The sequence below is a fragment of the Bos indicus genome, chromosome X (assembly GCF_029378745.1).
Source record: "Bos indicus isolate NIAB-ARS_2022 breed Sahiwal x Tharparkar chromosome X, NIAB-ARS_B.indTharparkar_mat_pri_1.0, whole genome shotgun sequence".
Lineage (NCBI taxonomy): Eukaryota > Metazoa > Chordata > Mammalia > Artiodactyla > Bovidae > Bos > Bos indicus.
The window spans coordinates 134,411,986-134,433,672 of NC_091789.1; the positions used below are offsets into that span (position 1 = coordinate 134,411,986).

The window sequence follows — 21,687 nt, forward strand, 5'->3', positions numbered from 1 at the left end:
ATAATGAATGAATGTGTAATGAATGATGTTGAAAGTTTCCTTATTCAAATAACAAACACGAACACAAAAAATCCCCCAGACTCTCAACCCTGGAGAGCAACCTAGATTTTCTGGTTTATCGTGGAAGAAGAACAGTGTCTGCCACTCCCTATTCTCTGAAAGGAAAGAACTATCGATCACATTTTGAGAGCCTTCCTTACTTTCCAGAACCATGCCAACACACTGTACAGGACAGATTGTTTAAATGGGAAAAGCACATCCAGTGACTTTAATATGATTCAGCCTGGATTTAGAGGCACAGAGTGTTCAAAGACAGCCTTTTACAGAAGATTTTATCAATTTTTAAATAGTATCAAATACCAAAAAAAAAAAAACCAACAACAACACTCTGGCTTCAGGAAAAGAGCAAAGAATTGGGCTGTATTCGAGGGAGGTGGGCAAGGCGGCACACTCTGTTCCCTTCCTCTGTGGGTAGACAGCTTCCATCTTACTGAAGTCAAAACCCAACACTTTTCACAATCTCTTAGTTAAAATGAAATCTCACCATGTGGTTGGTGGTTAAGGAGCTAAACAATTAGAGATGCAATGCATGCTGATCAAAACTGTCTTAAATTCACATTTGGTCCAGTGGAAAGGGCCAGACATTATCATTTTTATGTGCAATTACTTTTTTACAGTGAAAGAACATCTTTAAAATCACTTTGGCAGTAGTTTTTAGATCCCATTTATGTGGGGTTTTTTAAAAGTGTGATAATATAATACATACCTTTTTTTCCCCCTTAAAGTTTCATCCAGAATAATAAATTCTAGAAGGATTTTCATTTAAAGAAATACCAATAGGGTAAATTTTAAGTAAAACAAGATCAAAATGAGATTACCTTAAAAGTTGGTTAAATACCATGTTCAAGATCTCCGAATTTAAATTAGAATTCCTTAAAGATTGCTTTATAAGAGGATACCATTAGGTACAAATGCATTAAGCATCTATAGGGCTATGTATTAAAGTTAGTACTAACTGTAGAAGGGATACTAACTGTATCCCTTAGGGACTTTCATTATGATAGAGAAAAAAGGGGACAAAATATTAAACAACATGAATGAGTTTATTTAAATCTAATAATTATAGGAGTGTTGCTGTGTTTTAGGCACATAACATGTGTTCAGGAAACACATTTTTAAATGAATGCTTCTCAGGCATTGTCTGTGGGAGTTGGGGAGTGATAGTGTGGTAAGGGGGTGGGCAGCAAATACATTTGCTAGTGCCAATTGGCTTTTGCAAAACTCTCTTAACTTCTCCAGGATTTGAGGGAAAGTGAAATGTTTAAGGAACCTATGAAGATGCATGTATTTGTTAATCATGCCAATAAATTGTGCTAATTTTTATTATTTTGTTTCAGATGCTACTTCAAGCGTGTTATCTACTTTGAACAAAACAGGTAATGTCAAATTATTTCTGAATATAATAACTTGTCTTCTGTGGCTTCTTGAGTTTCTCACTGTGTTCCTCTGGGTTAGTAAAAGTTATCTCCTTGCCCATTTCCTATGACTCCAACTGTTGACTTATTACTCATTTTACTTTGAGCTCAAACTGTATAGTTCTGGTGTCACCACACTTCTGAGCTTCCAAACTCTTACAGCAATAGCATTCTATTTAAAATAACATTTATTATTTTTCTGATTATAGTAGTAATTCATCTTAACTCATAAAAATGAGGAATATAGAAAAATGCAAAGAGGAAAATTATAATCATTTTTAATATTACTTTCCTAAGACTATTACTGATAATAATTTGGTATATTTCCATTCACTATCATATATATATATAGTATGTATATGTGTATAACAAAATTGTCATAGTTTACATAAATTTTTATATCTTGCCCTTTTGACTTCATACTAAGCTATAAGTATTTTCCAGCATCCATTACTACTTTTTTGCTTCAGTTGATTTTATTTATTTATTTTTGCCACTTCATTTACTTTTTTAATTGAAGGATAATTGCTTTATAGAATTTTGTGGTTTTCTGTCAAACATCAACAAGCATCAGCCATAGGTACACCCATGTCCCCTCCCTCTTGAACCTCCCTCCCATCTCCCTCTCCCCTTCACCCTTCTAGATTGTCACAGAGCCCCTGTTCATTCAGCATCCGTAACTATTAGTGACTTAATAATATTCCATCTTGTACTGTATATGAACATTAAATTTGTTTTTACTTTTCAAATTAAAATAAATTTATATTAAAAAATAAATAAAATCATAAAAACCTTGGGGAAAAAAAGAAAGAAATTGTTGCAGTGAACATCCTTGTGCCAATATCTTTGCATTCCTCCCTAATTTCTGTAGAATGCTCTTCAAGGATTAGACTTATTTAGATCAGCATTATGAATATTTTAAGGCCCTTGACACCTACTATGCAATTACCTTCTAGAAAAGTTGTACCCAACAACATTCCTTCCAGCAATGGATGAGAATGTCTTTGTAACTGTACCTTTGCCCAGAGCTGAGACTATATCATATTATTATATCTTCCTCTCAATTCCATAGGTTCCATTTTGCATTTTTTATTTGTAAGGCTAAAGAACTTTCTTCCCTAAAAGCACTTTCTTTTTTCACTAGAACCAGGAGTTCATTTCACAGTTGTGTTTTATTTACTCTGGAAAGCAATGTATTGGAACAAACCATATATTTAAAGGATTCTTAATGCAAAAGGCTGTCAGCCTTTATGATTACCACCAATCATTGCCCATGGCTCTTTCACATACTGAAACAGAAACTCGTCAATAACATATAGAAATGAGATTTCTGAAACTCAGAATGCCATCATCATTAAGTGCTCCTCCAAGATCTGACCTTGATGTTTTCTTCAGAACTTGCCACTAACCCTAGGAGACAGACCTTCTTAGCAAATCTGTGCCCTGAACACAGTCTCTTACATCATCCTTACAGTAAGGAATTATGAGCCTGATTCTCTCTTCACTGGAAACCAAGCCATGGGCTCTGTCCCCAGAGTGTGTTAGGAGGGTATTTCTAAGGTTTGCTTCCTCAGAGTATGTTAATATTTGCCTGTGAATCAAGACTTTGAACAGTTCTCTCCTGGTTCTGCTATGAGCTTATTGTATGACTGTAGTTGGATACTCTCTACTTCTCTGAGGATAATTTTATCTGCAGTAATATTACATTATTATTATATTAATGTCTTAAGAAAATAGCGGGATACTTCGTGATATTAGAGTATTATAGCAATATTTTCGATCTTGTGTTTACTGTTTACATTAATGTTCATTCTGAATTGCCCTCTCTTTAAAACCTATCACATGAAGATCCTTATAATGACTTAATTCTGCATATCTGATGTGTAAATCCACATTAATTTGTCTAGCAGCAGCACATGGAAACTGTGGTAGAATTATGCAAGCAGTGGGGTGTGTAACAGATGTGATCCAACTGGGGAAACAGCAGTCCAAATCCAGACCCACCCTCTGCCAATGATCTGAGTACGTAAAGCTCATTCATCCTGCTGCTGAGATGACCAATAGTGTCTTGAAGGTGTCAACAGTATGATTTTCTTAATAGTTCACTGAAATGATACTCATGGTAAATTGTTTTTAAAAAATAAGTAACAATTCTGCTCTAATGTTTAAATTGCTTCTTTGCAGAAAAAACTAAAATCACTATAGTAAAAACCTTCAATGCATCAGGTATGACTTATTATCAATATGTAGACTTTCTTTTTTTATACCTAAAGTTAAATAAATAGTGGTGGGTGTTTATATTTTCTTTTACCTTTTTCCTGTCTTTTAAAAATGAAATCTGTACATAATGAATAGATGTTTATGCACTGGGTACCTTAAATTGTACTAAGTGTTTGGAGTTATATAATAATGTACTGTGTTGTGTGCTGTGCTTAGCTGCTCAGTTGTGTCCAACTCTTTGCGACCCCATAGACTGTAGCCCGCCAGGCTCCTCTGTCCATGGAATTCTCCAAGCAAGAATACTGGAGTGGGTTGCCATGCCCTTCTCCAGGGGACCTTCCCAACCCAGGGATCGAACCCAGGTCTCCCGCATTGCAGGAGGATTCTTTACTGTCTGAGCCACCAGGGAATAAAAGTTATTATTATATAATAATAATTAGACACAATTCCCACTCTCTAGAATCTCCTAGTCTATGGGGAAAGACAAGAGAAACAAACATAACTATATGAACATATGAGCGAATAAAGGCAATGATTACACAAGTGTTTCCAACATGGTTAAAAGGCATGGGAGATAGGAGGACTGCTGCTAATGATTATCAGTGGTATGCAGTTTATGAGGGAAAGATTCTTAGAGGAGTGAACCTCAGAAATTATTTAAATCCAAAAAGGAATGTACTTTTAAGTACCTATTATAAGATTAAGGATTCATGATTTGCTTAACAAAGGCTTCCAATTGATCCAAAGCAGGGTTTGGCAAACTATGGCCTGTGGGCCAAATATGACCCACCATGTAAATACAGTTTTATTGGAACACCACCATGTGCATTTGTTTATATACATTGTCTATGGCTACTTTCCTGCCACAATGAATAGTAAAGTAGCTGCAACAGAGACAAAAAATATTTTAGACACACAAAGCCCCAAATATTTACTATTTAACCCATTACAGCCAAAGTTTTCTCACTCATGATTTAAATGCTGACCTGTGGCCATATCCTTGGGGGAAATTATGGATAACAGCCCTAGCAATTGGAAAGAAAATTCTCAGTATGCATGAACAGCAGAAGACATATATCACTGGAAATGAAGGTACTACTAAAAATTTAGAGAAACAGGAGAGATGATAGAATGAAAAGCTTAGTGAGCAATAGACCAATGGTTGTAAAGAACATATAAACCATTACAACCCACCATCCGTATATTCTATAGTATTTGCATAGTATATGTTTTCAATGAGTTATATCCATAAGTAAGTATATTTTAAATGAAATCTTTCTATTTTGGTGTGGGTAATATTGCTGGACCAGTATAGAAATCTACATGTCAGGTACCTTTCACCATCTAAATTGTTTGCTCACAGAATCAAAACCCTTAGCTGAAACATGATGCCTACACACCAAATGTCAACTAAATCATTCTGGCAGGAACCACATCACATGTACTAACTCAAAATATAATTTTAGTTTATATCCAAACTAGTTCTCTTGGGAAAGAATTAAGCACTCATAAAGTGCAGTAGAAATAAAATAGCAACCAGACATTGCATACATAATTTTGACCAAACCAGACCTAATAAGGACAGCAAAATATTTCTTAATATGACAACCTTTTCCCCTCAGCAGTCTGCTAATACACAATCAACATTTGTCCCTCACTTTTGTTATAGATTTTTGATAATTCGCCAAAAGGGTGAAATTAATGAAGGAAAGATTCTCAGTGGAGTAAATTTTGAGCTCTTTTGAAATCAAAGAAAAGATGTACCTCTCTTTTCACCAAAGGAGAAGGTATTTCTTAGGTTAATATTTGTGAAGTTTTTTGTTCTAACATGGCTTATTTCTCCTCCTACTCATCTCTGCCTCCTTTGTATGCCTATGTCATCTGTTGTACTGGCCATCACTCCATTTTGCCTTCACTATAACTTTTTATAACATCATGTGAAATGCCATGCTGGATGAAGCACAAGCTGGAATCGAGATTGCCAGGAGAAATATCAATAACCTCAGATATGCAGATGACACCACCCTTATGAAGTGAAGAACTAAAGAGCCTCTTGATGAAAGAGAAAGAGGAGAGTGAAAAAGCTGGCTTAAAACTTAACATTCAGAAAACTCAGATCATGGCATCCGGTCCATTCACTTCATGGCAAATAGATGGGGAAACAATGGAAACAGTGGCAGACTTCATTTTCTTGGGCTCCAAAATCACTGCAGATGGTGACTGCAGCCGTGAAATTAAAAGACACTTGCTCATTGGAAGAAAAGCTATGACCAACCTAGACAGCAACCTAAAAAGCAAAGACATTACTTTGCCAACAAAGATCCATCTAGTCAAAGCTATGTTTTTTCCAGAAGTCATGCATGGATGTGAGAGTTGGACTATAAAGAAAGCCGAGCTCCAAATAATTGATGTTTTTGAACTGTGGTATTGGAGAAGACTCTTGAGAGTCCCTTGAACTGCAAGGAGATCAAACCAGTCTGTCCTAAAGGAAATCAGTCCTGAATATTCATTGGAAAGACTGATGCTGAAACTGAAACTCCAGTACTTTGGCCCCCTGATGCGAAGAAGTGACTCACTGGAAAAGACCCTGATGCTGGGAAAGATTGAAGGCGGGAGGAGAAGGGGACAACAGAGGATGAGATGGTTGGATGGCATCACTGACTTGATGGACATGAGTTTGAGCAAGCTCCAAGAATTGGTGATGGACAGGGAGGCCTGGTGTGCTGCAGTCCATGGGGTTGCAAAGAGGCAAACACGACTGAGCAGCTGAACTTATCGCTTTTTATTTACTGGCCAGTATCCCTCACTAGATTGTAAGCTCCTTGAGGGCAGGGTCTGTATCTGGAACCTCCCAAAGCCTATAGAAGGTGGGAGATGTTCAGCCAATATTTTTTGACTTTTACAGGTTTTGCCCCTGTGAAAAGATATTACACATTGATGTTATTTAATACATATGTTTACATAAGGAGCTAAGACCAGCATTAGAGTGTTCATGGACTCTCAGGAAAGGAAAGAGGATCTATGAGTAAGGAAGGGCTACTTCATTTAAAGTCTCTATACTCAGTTGTATTCATGCTGTTCCTTCTTTATTGGGCAGAAAAGGGATTAATTGGGAATGGGACAAAGAAATTTTCGGGAGGAGTAGGGGATCGGATACTGACACACTAAAGAATGGTGTGAGTCCACTTCCATAGCTTAACTACTAAGAAATGAAAACTCATTCCTTTAGTTTTTGTGGAATTAATCATAGCCAGTTATATCCAACATATAGTATTTTGGGTACATGTTCAATGCCTGAATTTGTGAATTCTCTTAATGTTGTATTTAAGTGCAGGTGTTAACATGTTTAACCCGCTGGGTTGTGTTTTCTTTGCAGGTGTCAAACCCCAGAGAAATATCTGCAATTTGTCATCTATTTGCAATAACTCAGGTTAGTTCTTGTGTACATTACACATGACCAAATAAATTAGCTCCACAGAGAAACGGTTTGTTTTCCAGCTGTTAAGTATATGATGTGGGACCCTCTGATTTATCTCTTTTCATCACACCTGGCTACCCAGAGTCTCAAATGAAAACCAAAGCAAATTTTAGATATGATTGAAAGTGAGATAATGGGTTAACTCCTTTAATATGAGAACATGAAACTCTGCAGCAAATATTTTTCACCATAGCTAATATCCTTAGAGTTAATTCATGAACATAATTAATAATGGATTTAATTATTGAAAGCCATTTCTTGTATATAAAGTCCTCAAGCTTTTCTATAGGACCTTCAGTATTATAACTTAGAAACAGGATGTTGTCTTTTGCTAAAAATAAAACAAACTGCTTTACTAGAATGTTGAAAATCTCACATACACCTCGTTTAATTGGACGCTAATTGCAGGAGTGCCCATAGTGTATTTTGCCATCACTAAGACTGTCCACTGTTTTTAAAAATTAAAATGGAAACCTCTTGAGAACATGCTATTTTTGAAATGGGAATATTTTCCCTTCTGCCATGGGCCAGAAGGAGTGAAGCAACCACTTTTCTCACGTTGGTTTGGCTCTCTGGCCTCCCTTCCTTATTAAAATCAATGAAAGCAGATGTGAAAAACAGAAAAACATGGTGTGACAGGTCAGAACTGGATCACGGGAAGAGAGAAGAGGAAGGTAACAGAGTATTTTATAATGTTAAAAGTTTTAGTGTGGCTCCAATGATATAAAAAAGCCAATAATTATGGGAATACTTTCATTTTATTCTGTTCCTTTTAACAGTTTAATACTTTGTTTGAAAAACATAGGAAACAATTTCAAGTAACATACGTTAAGGTTGGACATTTGAGAAAACAAGCAAACTTTCCATTGAAAAAATGTTCCACAAACACTTTCTATTTGTGTGAATGTAAAGTTTACTTACGTGAGCTTTCTGCTAGTAGTATTCTCCACGTTGAATATAGCAGGAAAATATTAGCTGACTTTGATTAAAGAAAAAAGAACGTTTTGGATACATTTCACTTCCATATATTGTGTAACTCTCTTCTCTCCTCACCTCCCGCCCCTTGTACCCCTCTCTTCACTGGATACTCCATAATTTCATTATTTTCATGCTTCATTTATGTTTTGGACTGGTGACTAATGTCTAGCTTAATGTTATGTCTACATGATGTTTGATAACTGTTTCAAAGTTGAACATTTAGTTAAAAAAAAAAATCCTGGTCATCTTGAATAACAGATGCCGGGAAGCTAGTTGGAGTAATGTTTTCCCCAGTTAAGCTACTGAATTGACCATTTGTTTTAGTGTCTGGTGAAAACAACCTTTTCAGGGGAGCAACTCTTTTGGCACCAGAAATTCCACAATATCCTGCCAGAAACCTTCACTTCTTACAGATTCCAATCTGGATTTATTAAGGGAAATGGAGGCTGGTGAGAAAACTGGGATCTGACCAGGTAGAGTCAGGCTGAGGGTCAAAAGGTAGTGGCTTCCTGGCTGCTCTGCTACCATTGTATGCCCAGCACATTCATGAAACTGAACATGTGCTCAATGAGACCGAAGGATGAACTTGGAGAATGGAGAGGCAAGGGAGAAAAATTGTGTGTCAGCACACATACAGTTGCTAAATAAGTTTTTAAAAGCTAAGATTTTAGCAAAAATGGACAAGCAGTTCTATGCATTTATAAATTATCTTTGGGCTTCCCTGGTGGCTCAGTGGTGAAGAATCAGCCTGCCAATGCAGGAGATGTGAGTTTGATCCCTGGGTCAGGAAGATCCCCTGAAGAAGGAAATGGCAACTTGCTCCAGTATTCTTGCCTGGGAAATCCCGTGGACAGAGGAGTCTGGTGGGCTGCAGTCCATGGGGGTCACAAAAGTCAGACACAACTGAGCAACTAAACAACAGCAACTGATTATCTTTGCTTTTAATAATTATGTAGAGTATTGATTTAAATTTCAGTATCAATATGCAGAATTTGGGGTTCTCAGTAGAAAGGTGGCTGGAAAAGGTAAATCATGTTCGCTGGTCTAATGGCATTGTCAGCCATTTTAAGTGGAAGTGGACTGCTGGGTCCTTGGCTATGGGAATCAGTTGTATTTTGGAGTGCAATGAAAGATGAGATTGGGAGGCCTTCCACCCTCTAGCTCAGGAGTTGGCAAACTACTGCACATAGTTCAAATAATAGCCTGTCACATGTTTTTGTAAATAAAGTTTCGTTGGAACCCAGCCATGCCATTCATTTATATACTGACTGGCTGCTCTTACACTATAACCACAAAGTTGTATAGTTTGAACAGAGAACATATAGCCCACAAAAACTTCAAATATTTATTTTCTGATCTCTTACAGAAAAGTTGGTTGAGCCCTGCTCTAGTTTATACGATATCCTTGCCTTTCTGCTCAGGAGGCCAGTTTTTTGTCTCTAGATTATGAAGTGCACACAGTGTACTTCTGTTAAGGAGTCTCTGTTTTATTAGTTTCCACATGGAGCCAAAGCCCCTCTGAGTATACCCTGCAGGAAATGCTTTGAGTTCTGAAATTGAGTTCAGTATTTCTTAAAGCAGGTGTTTACAAAACAGAGTTTTCTGGCTTTTCTGGGATGAAAGTCACAAGTTGTTCAACTGAAGAAAGGATTTGCTCTGCATTCTATTCAGGTTTCAAAGCAAAATCTCAACTGTGTTCCTAGAAAAGACAGTGCATTTGGTAACTGCATTTTAAAACAACAACAAAAACTGCAAATGGCAAGGAATAAATAGACTTCCATAAGGTAGCTTAACTGCTGAGAAATACTTTTTCTCTCCCTTCCCTGTGTCCTATAACTGCAACTATAACAGCTTAAAAAGATTTTCAGCATTAGAGCCACAGTTCCCCTAGTTAACATCTTGACAGAAAACAGTCTTGATGAGAAACAGGTAGGGATAAAATTTCTTGACAAGCAGATAAGCTTTTTCTTTTTCTGCATTGCCACATAAAATGTAGAGTTGATATTTTCTGAAAATTGTACTGATTGATAATCATTGAATAACTTTCTGACAGAAAAGAGAGTAAATGTGAATAACAAAGACTTCGTTATAAAGTAATATGATGATCTTTTCCTGTGTCATATTAATCCTCAAACTCTTAAGGATGCAAGTCTCAGATTTCTTTTTGAAATTTTATTTTTAGCCTTTTTTAGAGGTGAGATCATGTTTCAATATGACGAAGAAAGCAATATTACCCAGGTAGGTTTTAAAGATTTTTTAATTGCAATTTAAAAATTGAATTCTCAGATATTCAAAGATTTAAGGTTCAAATTATTTATAATATTTTGCATATTTACTTTTATGACCAAATTTAAATAAAGTATGTGTTGTTGAAACACTAGCTTTGTCAAGAGAGCTTGATTTCATGATAATCATGGAGTTTTGTTAAAAATTATGTTTTAGTTTTCACTGGGTTTGCTGCTGAATATGAGTGTTTATATGATATAGTTCTATTGCCAGTCAGAATTTTAAATTATATTAGAAACTCCTAGCAATAGGAAATACCTTGATTCTAAAAATAGTCTCAATCTGATCCTGTTCACTCCCATCTGGGACTCAGACAAGTAGTATCAGCCTTCCCATAACCTAGATTGGTTCAGAAAGTGAAAAGTGAAAGTATTAGTCACTCAGTCCTGTCTGACTCTGTGGGATCCCATGAAGGGTAGCCCCCCAGGATCCTCTGTCCATGGAACTTCTCAGGCAAGAATACTGGAGTGGACTGCCATTTCCTCTCCAAGAGATCTTCCCCACCCAGGGATTGAACCTGTGTCTCCTACACTGCAGGAAGATTCATTACCATCTGAACCACCTGGTTCAGAAGCCCAGATTGGTTCAGAAGATCCCAGCCAAATATGGTTTGTTAATTCCATGAATATTTCCTGAGCACCTACTATGTGCCAGGCAATGAGCTAGGTGCTAGAAATGCAGTGATGGTTGTTACCAAGTATCCCTTTTTACATTCACACAGAGAGCTTTAATAGTATTCTTTTGGGGGGAATTCTTGAAATAACAAAAGATAGAAATTAGCACGTCAGACTTGCTGATTCAGAATATTTTTTAAAGAAAACATAAAAACAAAGACTGACTCAGCCAATATATATTCACTCTTTTGCTAGACAATATTCCATGTAGTTAGGAATCACAGTCTTTGGGGTGTAGGTCTTTAGGTGCCCAACAAAACTAAAGAACAACTTCTTGTTAGAAAGTGTTATAAAACAAAACAATGATTGCTATATTCTTAACGATGTTGTGCTTCTAACAGAATCAAGTTATGGCTAATGGCACGGTAACTGGAATCCTGTCTCTAAGGGAATTGAAGTGAGTAATCTTGCAGTTTGATTTAAAACCTAAGACATCAACTCTGGAAAGATACTTGTTGAGCTATCTTTACTTTTGGAAACCAAGAATAGGATAGAGACAGACCCAGAGATATGAAGAATTGGTCCTTGAGTTCTTCACAAACTAACCATAGTAACCTGTTATCAACTAATATCCCCATGAGGATGTTCTCTTTGATGCTACTGAATTATGTAAGATCTTCACTAAACCAGATTTCGTTTTGCCCACTGTGCAACAAGCTAAAAAACTGAGAAGCCAAGACTTACAGCAAAGAGAGGGCTTTTTCCTAACGTAGCCACATGAGGAGAACAAGTCTCAGATCTACCTCTCCAAAGGCCAGCAACTTGGGGCATTTATGGAGTAAAAAGTAAAGTGGCAGGGCGGTCTGAGGTTGTGGAGTGTGGGGACCATGGCTGGAGAGTGCTGGAGGGTGGAGGAGGGTGTCAGTTGGAGAGAAGGAGGAAAAATCAGAGACAGAGGGCCCCCAGGGTGAGTGACTAGCCAGTCTCAGAAGTTTTGCCTTGGGCCAGCACTTCCTCTGGCCCTTTGCCAGAGGCAGCTGCCTGGGAGTTGCAGTCGCCTAATAAGTAATAAGATTGTTTAACCATAATTTATATCTTGCCATTGGCTGGAACCAATACAGCGTCTTTCTGGTTTGTTTCCCTTGTCATATTAATTAATTTTACCCACATAGGAATCTCTTACTGTACCCAGTATTTCTTCAAAGTGAACACTGCAAGCAATAAATACCATATGCTTCATGTAATTGCTAAAATTCTAACTTGTTTTGAACTTAACATCATCAATGATCGCCTTCATGTCAATTTCTCATTTTATTAGCAGACAATCAGAACTCAACAAAACTCTGGAAACCTTAAGTGAGGTAATCATAGTACATCCTGTACTTGTTTATAATTATTGTTATTATTTGGGGGAGAGCCTGGAGTTCTGTATTCCTGAGGAGATAGGTCTTCAAATTACCCCCAAATCTGCTGTGTAAAAGAATGAATGGGCAAGTTATATTGCTCCAAAAATCAAAACTAGGCTCAATGGATGGATGTTACACAGGGATAGATTTTCCTTTAAGTAAAACCAAGTTTCTTAAACCGGGGCTTCAGGAGAATGTGCTCCCTTGTGTGGTAGAGAGTTTCCTGACACTAGAGGTATCCAAGTAGAGCCTGAATAGCTTTGATCATATGTCATTAATCTGGTAGGAATGAGAATTAGATCATTCCTAGGAGTTGTTGTCGTTCTAAGATTCTGTGATGCTGTGATAAATCCTGGGTCATCTTGCCTGATATTTTCAATTATCAAACTAACATTAATACATTTTTTCTTTTGTTTCAGACTTATTTTACAGAGTGTGATGCAGCAGAGTCCCAAAGGTCAGTCATTTTTCATACCTTTTTTATTAAAGATCATTATTTCTCTACTCATGAGAAATAAAGTATGAGGAGTCTTAGGGTACAAATTCAAAGGTATTCCTCTAGAATAAATACACATTAGTGATAGTTTGGATATATAATTTTTTATTTTTCCAAACACATATCACAGTGATATCCATCTTCTCATTTCTTTATGAAGCTCAGAGGGGTGTGGGAGGTGTTGAACCATTTACCTCTGGTTCTATGAAGCTGAGGCTCATCACTGCCCTTAGCCCCACAGGCCACCAATAGGACCAACAAATGGCTCCCAGTGGTCTAGTCAGGGTGAAGGCCACACAGAGAAGAAGGAACATAATATGGAGCTTGGTGAGGGACTTCCCTGGTGGTCCAATAGCTAAGTCTATGTGTTCCCAATGCAGGGGGCCTGGGTTCAATCCCTGGTCAGGGAACTATTAGATCCCTGGGAATCTAATTAGTCAGAACTAATAGATCCCACGTGCCGCAGCCAAGAGTTTGCATGCTGCCGCTAAAGATCCCACGTGCCACAATGAAGATCGAAGATTCTGAATGCCACAACTAAGACTCAGCACAGCCACATAAATAAATAAAAATATATATTTAAAAAAAGAGACACTCATTTCAATTTTGAAAAAATTATGGAGCTTGGGGAAAGGAGAGAGGAGGAAGGAAAAGATCGGAAAGAATAAGAAATTAAAAAGTTCGTGCAAGGTTGAATCACAGATTGCCTGACAGCTATTTGAGGTTGCACATCATTTGAAATGTTGTTCACTGGCTGTCCTAGCTGCATAAGCCAACAAGAACAGCTTTTAGGTCAGTAGTCTGACCACCTGAATCTTGAGCATTCCATTCTAGTAAAAGTCCTAGAAAATAACAGTTTCTGCTCATCTAATGATTCACTGGTACAAATAATGACAAGTTTCCCATGAAGCTGTAGATTGGATCCCTACCCACCATATGTATTTAGTTATTTCACTTCTCATTATTTGCAACATTAATATTTTGTTCGGCATGCTGCAGTTCATGGGGTCGCAAAGAGTCAGACACAACTGAGTGACTGAACTGAACTAAAACCAAGACAAAAGTGAAAAAAGAAACAGAATGTCTTAAATTCCTAGTTATCTGATGACCTAAATGGAACTGCCAGAGTGGTTTTGGATTTAAGAGACCCTGATATTTGTCTAGGCTGGGATGTCAAAGGGCTCTCATGTTGAAAACCCATTGGCCTCCAGAAACCAGGCAAGCCGCCACCGCTCAGACTGTAGGTGTCAGGATACTTGTCTTCGTAACCAGGTTTCCACCCCCACATGTTCATTATGCAGGTAGGCAAAACGAATCAGCAGCTGTGTATGGTCAGAGGGTCTCTGGTTTGCATTCTCTGTGAATGTAAACCTCTCTAAATGCTCTGTCATAGGAAATCTTTGGGGTAAAGTTCCACCCAAGGTAGGTGGGTGTTTACAAGCTTATTGGGGTGACATTGCAAGTTAACAGTGTCAGTGTCCCCTTTCCCCACTGTTTGAAAAAGAGCTACAAATATGTAGGTAGGTTTCCAGTTGAGTAATGCTCTGGTTATATATATTTCTCTTTACAGCACAGTAAATTGTACATTCACCATAAAATTGAATAAGACAATGAACATATGTGCTGTGATGGTTGCTTTCCAAACAGTAAAGATTCGACCCATGGGTAAGTTGTCGCTATCTTTATGGCCGTGTTCATTTTCAAATGACTTTGATGTAATCTTTTTCAAATCGAAAATATAATGAATAAATTTACATATGTTACAACTTTCTGTTTTGAGTCTTTTGTCGTTGGGCAGTTGTTAGGGATCTCTAAAAGGTGCTTTTTCCTGCTTTCTCAGTAAAGTCTCAGTATACTGTTTTGGAAATCAGAATAAAACAACCCTATTGAGATAGAGAATTCTATTTGGGGTGCTCGATCGATTGCTGCTGGGATATATTTACTTCGGAATTTCTCTTAGGAGTTGCTGAAGAGCAATTGATACTGCATACAACCCCATATTATTCATTCAATAAATATTTTAAGCACTTATTATTTATATATAATTGTCAATATAATGGAATCCAATTTATTTTATCATCTGTTTCAGACTTAAGTTCTTTAAAATGCCATCAGTGTGAGCATCATAATACTTGAAGGATCTGAGCTTCTCCCTTGCCTTGTTCTTGACCTTGCATTTTCATACTTTTCCTTTTGTCTCCTCCAGAACAGTGCTGCTGTTCTGCCAGGACCCCCTGCCCTTCCTCCCTGGAGGAGGTAAAGAAACTGCAGTGGTATGTAGCAAATATGCTAATCCTTTTCCTAATAATAATAATAATAATTTAATCACCATGCTGGCTAAGGAATTTTGAAATTTTGATGGTGAAGAAGGGTTTTCAATTTTAGGAAAAAAAGCAATTTTCTTTTGTATGAAGTTTCTGTTGCCTGAAATCAGTGATTTGCAATCTTGGTTGCACATTAGAATCACCTGAGGAGTGTTAAAAATATTCTGCCTTCCCAGCCTCACCACCTGAATGTGTCCTCATATTTAAAAGTTTTTCCAGTGTGGTATAGGAAGAATAGTATCTTAATGTTATTTGTACTTATCTTATTAAAACTGTTTGGACATTTCTTTCATATATTTGGGGCCGTTTTTGTATCATTTCTGTGAATTGTGTGTTCATGTATTTTTCCCATTAGATATTTAATCAGTTTTTAAGAGAACTGTATATATTGTGGATAATAGACCTTTGTCTGTGGTATACGTTGCAAATATTTTCTCCCAGTTTGTCAGTTATCTTCTGACTTTGTTTATGAAGTTTTTGTTATGCAAATAAAAATTTTAAATGTACCTAAATTTTATCAATCTTTTATTTTATTGCTTGTGGATTTAGAGGCATTATTTGTAGCCTTTCCCTACACCTAGATATAGAGGAATTCATCTTTGTGTTTTTCTAGTACTTATATGATTTTTGTCTACATTAGATCCACTTGGAATTTATTCTTATTTGGTGGGAGGCATGGGAGTAATTTAATCTTTTCCAAATGTCTATCCAGTGGTCCCAGCACCATTTATTAAAAAGTCCACCCTTTCCTCAGTGATCTGAGATGTCACCTTTGTCATATGCTAAAGTTTGGTAGCTATTTGGATTAAACTACAGATGTTAGATGTTAACATTGGGGGAAGCTGGGTGAGGAGTGTATGAATCTCTGTGTTATTTTTGCAGTGTTTCTGTAAGCCTACAATTAGTTCAAATTAAAAATGTTTCAAAATTTTGATTTCTAGTCTCCACCCTCAGTAATTCTGGTTAAATGAGTCTGGGGCATAGCCTAGGGATTAAGAGTTTTAAAAAACTTTCCTGGTGGTTCTAATGGGCAACTGAAGTTGCAAATCACTACCTTAACCTCTGCCTCAGTGGAGGTAAGCAGGGAGATGGATTCTTCAAAATAGTAGATGATCCCAAAAGTCATGGATGGTGTGATCAAAAGTGTATGAAAATATACATGGAAAAACCCAGGAATTGAATGAATGAAAATGCTCACAAGAGTTCCCAGTGATTGGCCTGCCTGCTGGATGGTCATTTTCTTGTTTACTTTTTTTTTCTTTGCAGCATTTTGTATACTTTTCTACAGATAAAAATTGTATTTTTTAAAAAAGGACATGAATTTTTTAATATGAAACTTCTCATATGGGAATAAAAGGCTAAGTGTAGCCTGTCTGCCCTTTGTGGACCAAATTTTGGGGATATATTGAAACATTAGGCACCTAGGAGTAGCTGAAGAACTTTAGTTAAGGATATGTAGCATTTTATGTAATAAAGGTAAAGAGTACTTGAGTTTTAAGCTTAATATACCCCCATCAAGGTGGAGGGTTGAACCCCACTTGGGAGATGGAATTTCTGAAAGCATCAGGATCCAATGAGGAGACTTTACTGTCACCTCAGGACCAACTAAATCAGACACTGAGGAGAAGGCCACAGAAATCTCTAATTTTTAAAAGGTCCTCTGGGTAATTCTCAGGCACAGCCAAGATTGGGAACCACTGGGCTAAAGTAACATTAAGGGTGTAGCTGATGTATAAGCTGGGACCACCCCTTTGGCCCCAGCTTGATTCATTTTTTTCATTCAGCAACATTTCTTCATCAGGTACTGTATGCTAGTTAGTACTTTGGCAGGCTATGCAGTATAAAATTGATTCTGGCAGATTTCTGTGCTCATCAATTTCACACAAAATTGTATATTGTTAATTCCAACTCAAGATTTTCTTGAAACAAAATTCAGTAAGTTGAAGCAAAAAATGGCTGTGTGATTTACCTTTCCCAGTGTCACCAATGCATGTGAATGACCTAAATTTGAAGTTTCTTGGAAAGGAAAAGCTTATTTGTGAACCACGAAGACCAGTATGAGAATTTCCTTAAATTAAAAACTCTACTGTACAAATCAATAATAATTATTTTTACATATTTTTCTATTGATCAATATGCAGAAGATTGTAATTGTAATTAACAGAATTATGTACTTTGTAAAAAGTGTAAGAAAAAATTGAAGAACATTTTATTGTTACTGACTAATTTAGAGCTGCTTTTCAGTTTACTCCTTACCCCTTTGAGCTCAGTGTTAATACTGAGTTGACACAAGAGTTAGTGAGTTAGTGTATCTATTATGGATGGACACACATAGTTTTGAAATGGGTATGCTTTAGTTTCTAAGTCAAATCAGTTGTCTTAAAAATGATGAGCCAGTTTTGTCAGTGTGGATTTGAATATTACAAGAAAATTACATTTTGGTATTTGATTCTAATTTTAGAAAAATGTTAAGTTTGTTTGAAACAGTTTGGGCCTGTGATTCCATTTTTTTTTTAAGAATAAATTTTGTGAAATCTAAAAAGACTCCTAGTATATGGAAACCACCAGTTTGGTTGCAGGGCATTCAACAGCTCCCTTCCCAAGAAGTACCTGGCAGTGGTACATGCTCTTCTCAACTGACTGAAAAGTGATGACGTGTAGAATCAGGGAGTAGCAGTGAACAAGTGAAGCAGAACTGTGAATTCAAAAAAGAGCATCCCTCCTGGCTAATTCCTCTCCTGGGGAGAAGGTGGTGGAAGTGGGCAGGGGCAGGAGACCATTGGCAGGTACACAGAGGATCTGCAAATGCAAGTCCACAACGGAGCCGTGTCGCCTTGGTGGTGTCACATGGTTGCCAGGAGAAGAGCTTAGCCTCTGTAGCTTGTTTGTGTCTCATATGCATCTCTCTGATTCTTGCCTTTAGTGACCTGCAGGATCCCGTTGAGTGTCTCGCTCGTCATCCACACGGCCCACCATTCTCTTCTTCCAGCAATGCCATCCCAGTTGCTCCTCCGGCCACCATTGTGTCCCAGATCTCTAGTGCCTTCTCTTTTGCTGAGCCTCTAGCTCATCCAGTTGTAACCCAGAGCCCTCACTCTCCAACAGGGGTGATTCCACTACCTTCTCCCCAGCCTTCAGCTCCCATAACTTCCAGCCCAGCCATTGATATGCCCCTGCCATCTGGAACTGTCTCTTCCCCTAAGCCTCCACCTGATCTTCCCCTCACCCTGTCCCCTGGGAAGTCGTCAGCCCCCTCTCCAACCACGTCTGCCCCTGTGAACGTCAACACGACCGGCATACCTCCTGACAAGACAGGTAAATATGACAAGCCACACTGCTCCCATGTTTTTGTCATTTGAGCCACCTGAAACCCAGCTGCCTGCCAAATTATGATGTCTGCAATGAGACCACATTAAGCCTTTCTTTTTGTGATGTCTGCTTGATTTTGAGAGCTTTCCTTTGGGCATTCGTAGAACACAGATACAGTTGAGATTGATTGTTTGGCCAAGATAAATAGCTCTGAGGCAAAGACAGATCTCATTTTATCCAGATGAGTTATTTTACAGGTTTCTTTCTCCTGCAAAAGGTGGGTCACTGTTTTCAACATTCTGAAGAGACCAGTTTTCAACCATTAAAAGCAGGAACTCCATTTAGACAAAACAAAAGAAAAAAATTGATGTTCTTGAAATGGCACAGAATGCCAGAGCTGGCGATGAGCCAGAGGAGCCATGAGAAGGGGAAGACCATTCAGAAGACCTCAGGGCAGGTCTGCCTAGGCCCTCACAGGTGGTGGGATTTGGAATAAGCCTTTTAGCTCCTCCTGACTGAGCCTGGTCTACCTTAAGATGGAAATAACCACACTAACCACATAGGTTTGGAATAATGGTGAATATGAGAATGCCACAGAAACTGCACCAGGCTCCCGGACACAAAGTACGCTTGAGAGTGAAAGGATAAAGGGAAGAGGGAAGGAAGCAGAGAGAATTCTGCATAATCTCTGGAGTTTAAGTCCAGTGAATAAGATATAGCAGGTCTTCCTCTAGAATTTGGAGGGTGAAGCAAAGTGAAATTCTTGGAGACACGAGACTTGAGCTGTTGTGTTCTCGCCTCCTCTGCCTCAGGCAAGCCTGTCCAGGAGATCTGGAGCCTCTGCCAAATGGCTTGAGATTTTTTTTGAATTCCACAAGAGAGGAATGATGAAATATGATATGCCACCTCAATAGCATGTCTAGTATGCAGCTGTGCATAAACAGACAGAAACTTGGGGCATTTTTTAAGTCTTAAGTGAAGTGAAAATAATGCCAAAGCAAATATTTAGTTTGCACATCATGTTTATAATAGTGTTTTATTGTGTGGATAAAGATTAGAAGGGAATATGCAAAATAAGAAATAGGATGTTAAGTGGTGGAATTTAGCAACTTCATTGTTAGGAGACATACAGATAGCCAGTAGACACTTGAAAAGATGCTCATCATTGCTAATTATTATGGAAATGCAAATCAAAACTATAGTGAGGTATCACCTCACACCAGTCAGAATGGCCATCATCAAAAAGTCTATAAATAATAAATTCTGGAGAGGATGTGGAGAAAAGGGAACCCTCCTACACTGTTGGTAAGAGCCTACTATAACATTTATGAACATGTTTTCCTTACCCTGGGGCAAATACCTAGGGTTGGGTTTTCGAGGTCACAGAGTCTATGTATGTTTCTTTATGAGTGATTTTTCCATTATGTTTTCATAAAGTGATTTGGTTCTCTTGTTACAGAAATTGTTCATACCAGCAGCATCAGTGTTTCTGATCTTGAGAACCAAGTGTCCCGGATGGAGCGGGCTCTGTCCTTAGGCAGCTTGGAGCCTAAACTCGCAGGACAAATGATAAACCAAGTCAGCCGACTCCTTCATTCTCCGCCCACCTTGCTGGCCCCTTTGGCCCAAAGGTATGACTTAGCACACTAATATGGTCATGAGAGGGGATCTTCTAATAATAATGATGCTTCTAGATGATTAATTATACCCAAGTATTTTTCTCCCACTTATGAGGTTAATAATGACTTGTTAAGTTTCTTTTCTGTATTCTGCTTACACTGGGGAAAACAATTCAGTCAGAGTGCTGAATTTGAACTGCTACTTCTCTTTACAGATTGCTAAAAGTAGTGGATGACATTGGCTTACAGCTGAATTTTTCAACCAAGACAATAAGTCTGACCTCCCCTTCTTTGGCTCTGGCTGTGATCAGAGTGAATGCCAGTAATTTTGACACAACTACTTTTGCTGCCCAAGACCCTGCGAATCTTCAGGTACATCCTAATTTATTGTAGGAAAGACCTTTTCTTTTATATGATTATAGTCCTCATGTACTTCATGATTAAGGCCATTACTATTTATACCATGGGTGATATTCAAAATATTTAGCATCTAGAACAATGAGGCATCACAGAATCAAAAGAAGGACATTGTGTAATATCATATAAGAAATGAATCGCCAGTCCAGGTTCAATGCAGGATACAGGATGCTTGGGGCTGGTGCACTTGGATGACCCAGAGGAATGGTACGGGGAGGGAGGTGGGAGGGGGGTTCAGGATGGGGAACATGTGTATACCCGTGGTGGATTCATGTTGATGTATGGCAAAACCAATACAATATTGTAAAGTAATTAGCCTCCAATTAAAATAAATAAATTTAAATTAAAAAAAAAAAAGGACATTGGCTGGAGCAAGATCTCAGAGGTCCTTATTGCACCCATTGTTAACCCTTTAGCAACTGGATTGTGGAAGTTTGGGGGGAAGTGGGGGAGGTGTCCAGTGGGTTCTAGGCAGTTGGGAGTGTGCAGGGACACCAAATGTGTCCCTACTTTTCAACCCATTTCAATATTTTAACCTATTGAAATAGTGGTGCTGAATATCAATCCTGCTTCTAGTGTTTTCTATCCACCTATTAGAGGGATGGGTAGGTGGGGCTGCTGAAAACATGCGAGTAAAACCAAGTCTTGTCTTTTAACTTCATTTTTGTAGTCTTCCCTTTACAAATTTTGTGCATGTGGTTCTACAGTGACTTTGCCCTAACAGGTCACTAAGTTGGTATGTTTGCTACTGTCGTCTCCCTGGGCTCCCTGTGCAGTTATCCTGAACTTTATCTTTTCCCCAAGCTTTACTGAGATATAATTGACATATAATATCCTGCACTTTCTGATTGTTTCTGCATTTCCTTTATCCATAAAATGTTTTCTCTCCTGATCCAAAGCCTCATCTCCCTATCACATCTCCCTACACAGCCTCTAATTCCATAGTAATCAGAGAAACCAGAACCAATTGTACGTAGAGATACCACAAATAAATGCCTTTACAGGACCCTCCATCTTAATTACTTGTTGTGTTTTCCCTGTCCTCATTATACGAGCCCCAGACAT

General features: G+C 38.0%; 1 protein-coding gene across 10 annotated transcripts in view; it reads left to right on the top strand.

Annotated features, from left to right (window-relative positions):
• ADGRG2 (adhesion G protein-coupled receptor G2) overlaps window positions 1-21,687 on the top strand; it is a 127,638-nt gene that overhangs the window by 85,306 nt on the left and 20,645 nt on the right. For 9 of the 10 annotated variants that reach the window (XM_070784656.1, XM_070784658.1, XM_070784660.1 and 6 more), the window contains 12 exons: window positions 1,398-1,436; window positions 3,660-3,701; window positions 7,072-7,125; window positions 10,334-10,389; window positions 11,453-11,508; window positions 12,370-12,412; window positions 12,877-12,914; window positions 14,524-14,618; window positions 15,160-15,226; window positions 18,201-18,592; window positions 20,046-20,217; window positions 20,421-20,577. In XM_070784656.1, coding sequence (XP_070640757.1) covers window positions 1,398-1,436; window positions 3,660-3,701; window positions 7,072-7,125; window positions 10,334-10,389; window positions 11,453-11,508; window positions 12,370-12,412; window positions 12,877-12,914; window positions 14,524-14,618; window positions 15,160-15,226; window positions 18,201-18,592; window positions 20,046-20,217; window positions 20,421-20,577 — 1,211 coding nt within the window. The remainder of the gene's footprint in view (window positions 1-1,397; window positions 1,437-3,659; window positions 3,702-7,071; window positions 7,126-10,333; window positions 10,390-11,452; window positions 11,509-12,369; window positions 12,413-12,876; window positions 12,915-14,523; window positions 14,619-15,159; window positions 15,227-18,200; window positions 18,593-20,045; window positions 20,218-20,420; window positions 20,578-21,687) is intronic. The other variant, XM_070784663.1, reaches the window with a different exon arrangement.